This window comes from Ptychodera flava, chromosome 11 (assembly GCF_041260155.1).
Source record: "Ptychodera flava strain L36383 chromosome 11, AS_Pfla_20210202, whole genome shotgun sequence".
Lineage (NCBI taxonomy): Eukaryota > Metazoa > Hemichordata > Enteropneusta > Ptychoderidae > Ptychodera > Ptychodera flava.
In genome coordinates, this window is record NC_091938.1 from 10730090 (window position 1) to 10742066 (window position 11977).

General features: G+C 40.9%; 1 protein-coding gene across 1 annotated transcript; it reads left to right on the forward strand.

Moving 5' to 3' along the window:
- Nucleotides 1-1722: 1722 nt before the first annotated feature.
- On the forward strand, nt 1723-11069 carry LOC139143498 (protein scribble homolog). Its single transcript, XM_070713884.1, has 3 exons — nt 1723-2014; nt 5966-7578; nt 7915-11069. The coding sequence occupies exons 2-3, from the start codon at nt 6009-6011 to the stop codon at nt 8586-8588; spliced, it is 2244 nt and encodes a 747-aa protein (XP_070569985.1). The 5' UTR covers nt 1723-2014; nt 5966-6008; the 3' UTR covers nt 8589-11069.
- The last annotated feature ends 908 nt before the right edge of the window (nt 11070-11977 follow it).

Consider the following 11977-nt stretch of genomic DNA (forward strand, 5'->3'; position numbering starts at 1 on the left):
TTCATATTTGTGCTGCTACTTTTTATCGGGCTAAAGCTCTTCACCAAACATCCACGCACAAAATGTCTTTAATGAGAAAATTCAAATCGTCCGATATCGCAACATAAATAAGAAAGGCATACCAATTTGCCTTAGCTTTTATTTGGCTAAGATTAGTCATATGTCTTCTTGAAGGTCTTGCCAGGATTAACAGGAAGCCGTGTTGGTACACCGCATGCATTATCTCCGAAAATTTGACAGCTGACACATCGAAACATGTTCAGCAGACTTGCTTTGGTCGACCATATTGCATTGATTTTCGCGCATGCGCACAAGGCCCGGGAACTCAATGGCCCGAAAAAGTAATCATGTCTGAGTCCGGGGCCTGAGTTGTCTGTTTGATACTATCTTCTTTTTGCTGAAATTCTGCCTGTCGAAAAATGAGATCATGCTTGATGAATTGTCGATCAACAGCACATGTCTGAAAATTTTCCATTCAAGCCATCATTATTTCTAATATCGGTTTTTATCAAATAGGGGCAAACTCGAAGCGCAGTCTCTTCGGTTCAAGGTACAACTTTATCTCTACACACAGTGTTATCCCTCAGGTCAATCGCGGATGTTCCTTCACAATCAGAGCAGGGCTAACCTTGTCACTGTTCAATTTACAGGTCTAAAGTCTGGTCAATAAACCTTTACCCAAGTACAAACTTTTAATGTAACACACGCACATATGCGTGAGTTCTATGTGATCTCCCTGAATGTGGTCACCGACATGTAAAAGCCTATCTTCCCCTCTTTCGATGTTGGGTAGGTCAAGTGAATGATGCAAGCAATTGATCCTAAAACCAGAGTACACTGATCTACCTTTCAAATAAGGGAATGTGCCCATTTCAACAGTAAGGCACTGTCTTGCTTGGCCACGCAGTGTGCGAGCTGCGTTCGCCAGTAAACTTCACGAGGACTAATTGGGTACTCTTATATCGTTAGAGGGCGCACACTGTTTCCTTTTGCTTACATTTAAATTATCCATTCTACGTCAGGGCGATTTCGACCGAAATAACATTACTATGAATCAAATGACGCAATTTGAGTTAATAAAAATGGGTATTCCCTTGTTCCCTTAATACGGATTTCCCTCTGTTGACCACTTGAAGATTTAGCGAGAGACGACACAACAGGAAAGAGATTTATCTCCAGTACCCGACTAAGATATATCTGCCACTCATGTGAAGATCAGCTATTGTCGATAGTTACTACACCAATTAAAGTCCGCAGATACAAAGAAGGGGCGAATCAAATTATTGTGTAATACGATTTTAATGGCAAAGCAAACTAAGACGTTGATCAGCTGCCCGGGATCAGCTGCTGCCGTGCACTGCGTAATATTCCAACACATGTTGATCGCTTACTTTTGTGCGTGACCGCTCTTGATAACGCAATACGCGCATGTGGGTGCGTATGTTCGTGTGTGCATGCCTTGAGCCGATTCTTCCGCTCTTTTTCTTATTTCTTTCTTATGTTCGCAAGCTTTGCCAGTTTTAGTAAAAAGGAATCATTGTCAATTATCCACAGACCAGATTACGCGGAATATATTGTTTCCGCGTTGTCCGGTCCGCTGTGGGCACTGGCAGTTTGATACTTGTGGAGCCACGACTGTCATCAAATGATTGATCTGTGGCTATCTTGGTTGACCAATTGGCAGTAATTTTAGAGGGATGACCTTATCAATTTCAACAGAACAACAAACTCCGGAAGAGTACACCTCACCGCCCGGTACTGGATATCTTATAAAACAGGTATGTACTGGATCAGAATTTTACACATGGCCAACATTTCTTGAAATCGAAACAGTCAGTCTCTAGACCAAAATTCGCTGAATCTTCGCCACATATACAAGCAGTGTGTAGCTACCGTATCAAGGGACGACAAAAACCATCAAGGTGCCATTTTGTTGACATGAAACCGCTGAGAGCGTTGTCGGTTGTGAGGAAAATACAGCTTGAAATAACTGTGACCTTACTCCTGCGTTTTGGTAAGTTTAACACTGATGTTACATATTTCGAGATATATGTTAAAGGTATGTATTGTCAAGATGCATATGCATACAGAATCGATAATATCCTTGAAATAGTTGTAAAAATGGTTATTACATTAACTATTTGTTCCCCTGTGCCAATCGTTACAGCAATCACTCAACATTACTCAGAGTACGTTTATATCACATAATTCAAACTTTTTTCCATTTTCAAACGAGATCGATGCAATGAGGCTACCAGATAAAATACACACTCAACTAAAAACATCGCAGAATCATGTTTCCCTAGTTACCAACAACAACAATGCGCAACATAACAACGCAGTAGTCGTTTTTAGCAGATGGGTAAATAATTTATCTCAGTTATGTGACCTCTGTTCCCCAGGTATGCCGATGTCACACTGTTGCAGGTTTGCGAGATAGGTTATTTACTTAAGGTAGAATGCACCTTTGGGACAGATATCGGACTCTCAAATTTTTACAATAATCTTTTTGCTAGGGGCTTATTTAAAGCTGATTTAATGAAAATGTGTTTTACAGGCTGTATCACCGCAGCGCAGAAGACATCAAAAAGTAATCGAGGAAGCAGTGCGTGATTTTTTGGGAAAACTTCATATTTACAGTTGTAACTTTGCAACTGAACATTTTTACCATATTCAACACTTTGCATGCTTTTGTACAGTTCAACACAGTATTGACAGAAATCAATCCATTTGTCTGAGAAGCGCAACAAACGTGTCCTTGTTGAAGATTACGTTTTTCTGTGCATCAGATCATGTGACAAAACTTGCGGATGATAAATGCGCCAAAAGTCAAACTGTATACGCGTTTCAAACATCGGATTTTTGATAATTCACCGTGCATAAAATATTCAGTGTAGACCTATTCGAAAGGCACAGGACATTTCTCGCGACTTTAAGTGTGAAATATGGGTTTCAAATTTTCAAATTATTCAATATTAACACAAATATCAAGACCGAACCACAGGGTCCGACAGGGTACCAGTATACCTCACCTGTTACTTGTACCCTCAACGTAGGGAAGAAAATTTGGGACCTTCGGCCGCCCAAAAACTGTTTCCGTCATATAGCCCTATCTAGACAAAGGCAATTACATTATGAATACTGGTCCCTGTTAAATTTGCCGTCGATTTATTTTTAATCGTTAAATTTCGTGTTATTTCGAAAACTGTGGCGGTGTACGTACATGTATGCTCTCAATTTGTATCTTGCTCGAGTGCTGACTCGGAAATTACAAGTTCGCCGATGGGTTTCGCGATTACTCGGCCATGATGACCATGAACCATGTGTGCAACCTCCATGTATGAACATACCCTGGAATTAAGGCAATTGCTTCCGTCTATTCGGTGAACACACAAGTCTAGTATCTGCCTTTTCTCAGCGATAAGAAAATTGTGCAAACATGACTAAGAGGTACGCTCTGAACTATATCTCGTCTGTTTGGTTCCTTTTTCAGCTTTTTCCCTCAGAAGGAAAATTCTTTGACATTTCTTGTTAATAATAAACTACACCTATTGTTTATCCGGAAATCCCCACTTCGAACACCTAGTTGACATAGAATGTTGACGTATGTGAGCTGGTTCAAGTAATGGGCTACTCACTCAGGACAATGGGCTCAATTTGCGGTTATAGCGGTGCGGTTTACGAGGTAAATAACAGTAGGCGGCAAAATGCTTGTTATACCATGCCTCGTGTTTGAACTCCTCTCAAAGTTTAATTACCAATGTACACCGGAAAATCAGTAAATTAAGTCAATTAGAATCAATCTTTTCGAGTGTTAAAAGCCAACAAAGACGTGATTTCGATAAAAGACATTTCTGTTGAAATGAAACGATCACGACAAACGGCCACACGGAAATTAATGTTTGTTTGACCCGAGCAGTCAAAGAATCTTAGTTGCAACGACGAACTTAATGCACAACATTTAAAGCTCCATTAGCTGTAACTTAAATTTTGTACGATTTTCTATCATGTGTGTTGTGTTTGGAAAACACAATTACACATTCTACACCTAACATAATGTCGAAATGTCTGTATTCAGCTCGTCAATACGTGCATGTGTGAAATGGGCATTTCATATCATTGAGACGTGAATGATCAGGTTGTCCGACAATTGTATTTTCAAGAATTTAATATTTGTATTTCCACATGTATTTTGGAAAAGAATAAAAAAACTTATTGTTTCCAAAAACTTAAGTCTCTCCTGTTAATTTGAAAAACTCAAAAGAGAGGCTTATTAATTTCGAGGATGGCAAGTTCAACACTCTTACTCAATTCAACGTACCGCAAAAGGAAACAATAATTGCCCCAAAATAATAGAAGTCATGGGTGGTATACTGTGGCCGTCAGGCGCAATGCAATTTAGCTCACAACAGCGATGACCTGATATGGAGTCACAAACGGTTGACATTAACTTTGACAATTATATTGCACCTGTTCAGTGCATTGTCTGTGGTAAACATAAGATTAGAGGGAGTTTACCACAACGAAAGCATCCCGGACACGTGAAATGAAATCATGATAATGATATTCAAAAACAATTCCTGGTGGAAGAGGTGAGTCATCTTCACTATAAACATATCACAAAAGGACGTCAACATTAAACACAACGGAGATGGACAAAAATAGTATTTCGCGTAATAGGCATTTTGAGTAGAAATACTGTGTCAATGGTTTCGAAAGAAGTATTTAATGTTGTATGCACAGTGATGAATGAAACATCACTGGGCTGGTATATTTGCATAAAAAACATGTGAGTGTCCAGAGATAAGCATATTGCGTTACGAGATAATTAAAAGGACAACAAGGACAAGGACAAGCAGTGCAAAAAGGCAGAGAGATGGACACAGAGAGAAAGATGGATATATGGGATATATGGGATATATATATATATATATATATATATATATATATATATATATATATATATATATAATGATAGATATTTACTCAAGTATATGTTTTACATATACGCACATACTACGTACACTAATATACTTATCATACATGATACTGTATATTGGAAATATACTATCACTGCGATTGACAGAAGACGAAAGTGTCTCCAAAATATCGACATATCATTGATGGTATCAATTTCATTTTGTGATACTGATTTTCAATTGAAAACCTTTGATTCATTGCTGGTGATATCACAGTAAAATATGGAAAGGCCCAAAAATCGATCTCTAAGTTACCGAAGTCGACTTGAAGGTCTAAAAGTAGGTAGTGATTACAAATTTTTAGATTGGGGAACTGAGATCTTAAGAAACTTACCAATATTCAAGTTGTACAACTTATTGAACATTTAATCTTTCTGTACAGGTTTCAAAGCGAACCGCGAGCAGCAAATACTTGCACATTGTAAGATTTAAGTCTCACGGATGCGTTCTGTCTTAGCAACATCATCATCATCATCATCATCATCATCATCATCATCATCATCATCATCATCATCATCATCATCATCATCATCAACATCACCATCATCTGAAAGAAGATGTAAGCGTTCTTCTGTTAAACATCCTGTATGGTGTAAGAGAAAGTAATGTAGAGCAAGCTATACTGTACATGCATGGCGTTTTTAACCCACGTCGCTCATAACTGCAGCCGACTTCATTCCATGAGAAGCACTGAATGCAGCCAAAATCCAACGATCTCGAAATCTTTGTTCTGCGAGAAGTGAACCTTAGTAACAGTACTTTACCGGGCACCGACATTTTTATCCAAGAAAATTAACAACCTGCTTGTTTTCAAGGGAACATCTTCTTATCTTCTGATAACCCTATTTATGATGTTCAAATTCTCACTCGTAGTAAAGACAATGTCTTGCCAATTCACAAATTTGTATTTGTCATTCCTCTCTTCACTTTACCTCGTCCACTCGTTGTAGCAATCCAACTTTATAAAGACTTCACGTCTCTTTCAGATCTGCAGTGTATACTCTTTGGCCCTCCACTGAAGTACAGAAAATGTCAGATATTGAAGATTTTTCGGACGAGGAATTCCAGCACCCGAATTTTGCTGTCGTTGAAAGTATTAGGCTGGCATCAAACTCCGGCATATCAAACTTAAACCTCTCGGGAAATTCTCTAACTGAGCTTCCAAAGGAACTGTCTGATTTTGCTGACCGATTGGAAGAGCTCAATATAAGTAGCAATGATCTTACAGCCCTGCCTACCCCCGTGTGCCAGCTTGTTAAACTCAGAGTCCTGGATGTGGGGAATGTCAGTCATCGGGGAAACAAGTTAAACTGCCTTCCATTGGGCATTCTGAAGCTCCAGGAGCTGGAGAAGATTTTCCTGAACCGTAATGCCTTTGTCGATTTTCCAGTCGAGCTCTGTCATCTTCCAAAATTGGACGAGATTGATCTGGAAGGCAATTCTATCCGCGCATTGCCTACCGAAATTAGACATCTTGAACGTTTAGAAAGATTAAATATCGCTGGAAACAAGATCGAGCAACTACCGGATGCGATATGTGAGTTAAACAACTTAAAAGAATTGTTTGCAAGCGGAAACAATCTCAAAGGGTTACCAACAGACATTAGTAAACTCAAACAGCTTCAAGTCTTAGACATCGGACACAACAAAGCCTTACGGTTCCCTTACGTGATCCTTGAGTTGACAAATCTCGAAATTTTGCGAGTCAATGGCAATAATATCGAGAAATTGCCTTCAGGAATTGGCGATAAACTCCAAAAGTTGACCGAATTGAGTTTAGAAAAGAACAAATTATCCGAATTACCAGAAAGTGTTTGTAGCATTTGTGATCTGGCGACTCTCAACATATCCAACAACTTGATCTCCGTTTTACCAAAAGAGTTTGGCAACAGCCTCGCCAACTTGCAGCGCTTTGAAGCAAGCTGTAACTGGATATCCTCACTCCCGAACTCGTTTTGCAATCTTTCGAAGCTGTCAGAATTTATAGGTGACCAGAATAGTATCAGGAGACTTCCCAATGGGTTCTTCATCAAGCTGACGAATTTGGTGTCCCTGTCTCTGAAGCAAAACCCACTCGAGCATCCGCCCCGTGAGATTCTTGAAATGGGGCTGGAGAGTTGCCGGGCATATGAAATGCAACGCTGTGTACGTTCACGAGGTGATCGACGTCCCTCGACATCGAGGATCTCCCGACATCGCTTTAGACCGCCTACTCCTCAAGACACCGGACCTGTTGGAAGAGAAGCTAATACTACTGGAAGACCCTGGTCCAGCGGTGCAAGAACCATCGCCAGACCATCGACGGCAAGGGAAAGACCGTTAGCACACGATGCCGAACTACCGAAAAAGGAAAGCCCCAGACCCGTTCCCGGTGCCGCTCATGACGCCGAGCCAGGTGATGGGAATGACGCTGTGGCAGAAATGCCAGGACATGAATCGCCTCCAAGGCGGACACCGACGCCACCAAGCCGTCCAGACGATGGCGATGACGTGGTGTATAGTATGGGCAAAAAACCTCACGGCTTAGCGGTAATTTTCAGCAACGAACACTTCACTTCCAACAATTATCCAAGGCGGGAAGGAACACAAGTAGATATAGGTGAGAACAAAAGACTCGTTCTATAGTTAATATCATAATTAATTGCTAAGGTACTGTAGATGCTTGGGCATTAACCCGAGGAACTGACAAACTTCACAGGTATTAACGACTTCATTTAGAAGGGAGACTTTATTCCTTTCATGCTTTAAAAAATCGCCAACGTGAGATTCGAATTCAGCAAAAGAGATTATAGTATACTTGTCATAGCACTGCGGTAAAATAATGCTTTCATTCAATCTCTCTCTCTTTCTCTCTCTCTCTCTCTCTCTCTCTCTCTCTCTCTCTCTCAAACTAAACCATCCAATGTTAACCAGTGTTCATTTCTCTGTTCGACAGACCGATTAACAGGTGTGTTCCATTACCTCGGTTATAAGGTGCGTGTTCACAAAGACCTGACTCTGCACGAGATGATGTTCCACTTAGAAGACATTAGGTGCGAGGACCATTCTAACTACGATTCCTTCGTTTGTTGCGTCCTCTCGCACGGTAAGCCCGGCGTTGTCGTCACTAGCGATTGTCAAAGCCTACCAATTCAAGCAATCCAGGGTAGCTTCAACGCTAGGCTTTGCCCTCCACTGCGAGGTAAACCGAAAATATTCATCATCCAGGCTTGTCGTGGCGCGCGACGACAGAGTGGTTATGAAGTAGATGCTGGGGAGACAGAGGAAGCTCTGCCTCCGTCTTCGCCAACGTCACATTTGGGACCACCCTCGCTTCTGGCCAGGCCGAAAACTGTTCCGGAAATGGCCGACTTCGTAATCGGGTATGCCACTATAGAGAACTGTGTTTCGTATCGCAGCGCCACTGATGGGTCCATCTACATTGAAAAGCTCGCAGACTGTCTACAACGGTTGGCTGGAACGAACCACCTACTGGATATTCTTACCGAGGTTAACAAACTGGTATCAGAAGTTATCATTAACGAAGAGCATGGTGGTTGGTTATTTGAATCCAGACAGGTCCCAGCGCCAGTCACCACCCTACGGGGAAAAGTTTATTTCAAACCATGACTACATTCCATGTAGAGAAAAGGCCATGGGAAACAAACTAACCTTTTTTTTAGAAATTGTAACCATGGGTGCTGTTATTTTTTAATATGCTATACTTAACAGTATTGTGAACAAACGTAAGATTTGAAGGGGGAAATAACGGCTGTATGTAACTGCTGTCCTGCTACCGTTCACGATTTGAAACTTTCCCTCCCGCCAAACCGTTTTCCCGTCTTCTCGCTTCCGCCCAGGAAATATCCAATCATCTTCTTCCTACCAACAAAAAACTCCCCAATGCTCTCTCCACGCCATGCTATCCCTTTGCCACAATCATACTTTAATTTCTGCAGCCCGTCGGCAAAATCCCGACTGAAAACAACCGAATCATAATGTCTCCATTCCCGCCCGATTGACTTTTTTCAAGTTGCTCGCTGGACAGTAGAATGAAATTTCCCCTCCTCCCCGCCTGGCCATGAGGGGAAAACTACACGCCGAATGACGAATACGGAGAAAACATTTGCCCGTCCACCAAGAAATCGCTTAACAACTGTACAATAGCTCTTTTAAGAACATTAATTTATCAGCGCCATTTAAAGTTTAAAAAATGCGCCGATAAATAGGATATAGGGTCTAGTGGCCTGGAACTTTTTGTTTGGTTAAACTTGCTCTGTCGGTGTACGAAAGAAACCCATCCAAATGTGAACATTGGGGCGTCATTCTCTGTTATTGTCAACGAGATCCAGCAACACGCGTAATTTTTTGTTTCTCCATTCGCCGCTATTCTGATGCAAATCAGTTTTATTTATCAACATACGAGAGTTCATAGTAATGCAGTTTGTTATCTGTCAAAGGGACTATACTCGCTCTTGACCGAAACCAAGGTATTGCCTACACTGAAAATTACTATAGAATTTGACAAAAACATACCTTGACAGAGTCGAGGAGGATACGTACACGCTGATATCGATGCTTATATGCGATGTTTCTGGTTTCTCCTTATCTGTCTCTTCAGTTGTTTACAAATATCACTAAACATCTTCAAGAAAAACACAAACATTTCCTTTTTAACGCAATTCTGACGTGCTTAACTTGCGTACAGCAGTGTTGTTCTTGTCTTACCCCACGTCAAAAAGTTGTGCACGACAATTTGTTATGCGCAGAAACAGTGCGCATTGTATCAAAATGATTTGGTAGACCCGGTTTGGCAGACGATCTAATATCATCACACGCTACCATGCAAATAGTCTGCCAGAGAGCCTACGATTCGCGTTCTTGCCTACCAATCGCGCGCCCTTCAGAAACGCGCATCCTCTCACAGCTGCACAGCGTAGCCTTCGAATGCAGGCCCATCGCGCGCGGCGCGCACAAAACAAGGCAAAGCGACTGTGGAGAGTCTACCTTGCAAACTGCAGTATCTTTACCAAAAGATTGCCTGCCTTTGACTACGCCACTCGCAAGGGCGCGAGACTAATTAATTGTAATATGACGAATAATACTCTTCGAGTCTGTGTCCAAACCTACCTGGCTTCCTACACTATTTGCGGAATCATGCATTTTATCTTCTCTGCTGTCGTATATGATAATCAGCGAGGGGACGTGCCTTGAATCGAATTAAGGGCTCTTGGGGTTCACACGTCACGGTACCACATGGCACAAAACGTTAGATGCCATCTCTTTATCCCCAAATAAAGGTGACATAAAAACCGGAGATACTCTTGAACCTGAGGCGCGAGCACCACTTCCATACACAAGACTTTGTATAATTTTATAACTAGACTGAAGTTACTAATATCTAAAGATAGTTTACGTTTTTACTTTCAAAAGTGGGACTTTACCTCAGACATTCAATTTATTCAACATGAACTTCTTACGAAAACTCAGTTTTTGTCTGTTTTCCAATGACATTCTTTACACTACTCAGGCTGTTATAATTCTGGGTTACATCCATATTCAAATGTTTGGTTCAAACATAGTTGCTTCGTCACAGATTGAATTAACGTTATGACGACTATGTGCCGAACCAGACTGAAACTTTAAAGAACAATTTCATTTTTTCCTCCACTCTGTATATTCTCGATATTTAGACACCCGATTTCTGACTTTTTCCCGTTTCTAGGCCTACATGTCGTTTATACGTTTACACGTTCATGACACCGTGTATGCGCATGCTCATAAAGTATTTTACCTTCACGTACAATGATTGTGTCAAACTCCAGAAACTACTTCCTTGTTAATTATGTATCAACTACTTTGGCTTCAATCGAGTGAGTACATCTGTTGTTTTACTTATGAAGTGAACATTGTATAATTGTCTGAACACTCACGGCGTATTAAGTACTTTACCGGACTCAGTTACATGTATTTTCATTGCAGGTCTCTTTTTCAACGTTTGGCATTTTGGAACGCATTCAAGTATTCCACAGCCATTTCAACTGTAAAGCATACTGTTAACATGTGTACATCGAATACAATCAACGCTGACTGAAACAATAAAACCCGAAGTAAATCCCGTTTGAATCTTTGCACTTGCCACAACCCCACCACATCCTTGTTGTTCTGGTTATAGTGCGGCAATGTTAGTCACCGAAGAAACAAGTTAAACTGCCTTCCATTGGGCATTATTTTAAAGCTCCAGGAGCTGCATTTTCTATACAAGTATATTGTAAGGCATCATTTTCAGCACACAGCAACTTGCTAAAATTTCCTCTTTCAAAAAGTCAACTTCTATAGCCCTTTTTTCCGGGTTCGGCCCACAGACCAATAGACTTGACAGAGTTGCCAATGCTTTTTAACGGGCGATTCTTGACTTTAAGAAGAAGAAGCATGCCCATCACATCGAGGCTGACAGTTTAAAAGAAACCTGTTAAGGTCATTGAACTCAAACCCGTAAATCAATACAGGTGTAAACAGCCTCAGATATTCTTGGAGATTATAAAACGAACACGATCGCCCTGTTTCTTTAACTTCCGCCGATGACTAAATATCACAGAAACAAATTGACATACTCTCCTAAATTCCATTATGCAACCAGCGAAACATGCATGCAACTGACTTTATCTTCTTGACTGACAGGCGAAGCTTCTAGACTTATCGATATCGCGTCGATAAGTTTGACTGCCTCACGATTGTCTATCACAAAGATGGGCGAATGAAAACAAATCGTCCGGTCAAGACATGGGCGGTGTGCCCTCCAACTTTCTGGAATTCTGAACTCTGCACAGTGAATGTCGGAATTTCTTGAACTTCTTTGAATCTATCAGACTTTTATTCTTTTAATTGTGAAATTATTTTGAGCCATAGACAAGTCTCACGCCTCTTTGACACATCAGTTTGGCCTATGGATTCGACGTGAGCGTTTTATTGACAGCTTACGTTTACCTGTAATACAACTTGGTTTCTAAAACTGTCAC

Bases quoted from the DNA above. Each gene is read 5' to 3' on its own strand.
- LOC139143498 (XM_070713884.1), top strand. From the start codon at position 6,009: ATGTCAGATATTGAAGATTTTTCGGACGAGGAATTCCAGCACCCGAAT. The intron at 7,579-7,914 runs GTGAGAACAAAA...TCTGTTCGACAG, and splicing joins AGGAACACAAGTAGATATAG to ACCGATTAACAGGTGTGTTC.